The sequence below is a fragment of the Parus major genome, chromosome 27 (genome assembly GCF_001522545.3).
Source record: "Parus major isolate Abel chromosome 27, Parus_major1.1, whole genome shotgun sequence".
Lineage (NCBI taxonomy): Eukaryota > Metazoa > Chordata > Aves > Passeriformes > Paridae > Parus > Parus major.
In genome coordinates, this window is record NC_031796.1 from 738,180 (window position 1) to 739,176 (window position 997).

Sequence of the window (997 nt, forward strand, 5' to 3'; positions counted from 1 at the left end):
TTTGGGGTCCTCCATGGGGTTAGGGGTCCCTCCTGTGAGATTTGGGCTCCCTCTCATGACATTAGAGCTCCCCCCCAAGGGTTTAGGGCCCCCCCCTGTGGTTTTAGGGGTCCCCCTGTGGTTTTAGGGCTCCCCCCATGGGTTTAGGGCCCCCCCTGTGGTTTTAGGGTCCCCCTATGGGATTAGGGATCTTTCACAGGATTGTGGATCACACTTGGGGGGTCCCTCCATGGCTTTGGGGTCCTCCACAGGATTAGGGGTTCTCCACAGAAGTGGGGTCCCCCCATGACTTCAGTTTCCCCCCTGTGCATTCAGGGGTCTGCCTTGGGGTTTGGGGTCCCCCTCGTTGAATTAGAGTCCTCCCCTCACGGATTTAGGGGTCCCTCTATGGGGTTGGGGTTCCTCTGTGGGGTTGGGGCTCCTCTATGGGTTTGGGGGTCCCCACTGTGGTGCCCCCATATGGATTTTGGGGTCCCTCTGTGGGTTTAGGGGTCCCTGGCCATGCAGCCCACCCCCCTCACCTGCCATCAAAGCGATGCTTCAGGAAGTCGAACAGCGCTTTCTGCATCATGTCCGTGACCTGGGGGCGAAGGGACAGCGGGGACAGAGGGACAGCGTGGGGCTGGGGTCCCCCCCGAGCCCCCCGAGCGCTCCCCCCGGCCCCACTGCTCACCTCGTAGCCCTTCAGCGACGGCCCCACGAGGATGATGGGGCGCATGGAGGGCACCACGTCGTACGGGGGCACGTGCTCGGTCTGGGGACAGAGCCGGGGGTCACCGGGGCCGGGAGGGGGACACGGGCCACGGGGGCGGCTCCGGGGTTTGTTTTTGGGGGGCTGCAAGCGGGGGGCGCCTCCCTCCCCCCCCCATTCCCGTGGGCCCTCCCGGGGGTCCTGGCGCTACTCACCGACTTCTGCTTCTGCTTCGCTACGTCCCGGGGGGCCGCGGGGGCCGGGGGGCGAGAGGAGACAAACAAGGCATGCGTGTTACCCGCGGGT

At 65.5% G+C, this 997-nt stretch overlaps 1 protein-coding gene across 3 annotated transcripts in view; it reads right to left on the minus strand.

The window, feature by feature from the left end:
- Positions 1-137: 137 nt before the first annotated feature.
- CACNB1 (calcium voltage-gated channel auxiliary subunit beta 1) overlaps positions 138-997 on the minus strand; it is a 4,883-nt gene continuing 4,023 nt past the window's right edge. The window contains exons 6-8 of one of the 3 annotated variants that reach the window (XM_019009039.2): positions 907-926; positions 674-754; positions 138-580 (exon numbers count right to left, since the gene is read on the minus strand). In XM_019009039.2, the coding sequence (XP_018864584.1) occupies positions 685-754; positions 907-926 (90 nt within the window). In that variant the 3' untranslated portion in view covers positions 138-580; positions 674-684. The remainder of the gene's footprint in view (positions 581-673; positions 755-906; positions 927-997) is intronic. The other 2 variants (XM_019009040.2, XM_019009038.2) reach the window with 2 other exon arrangements.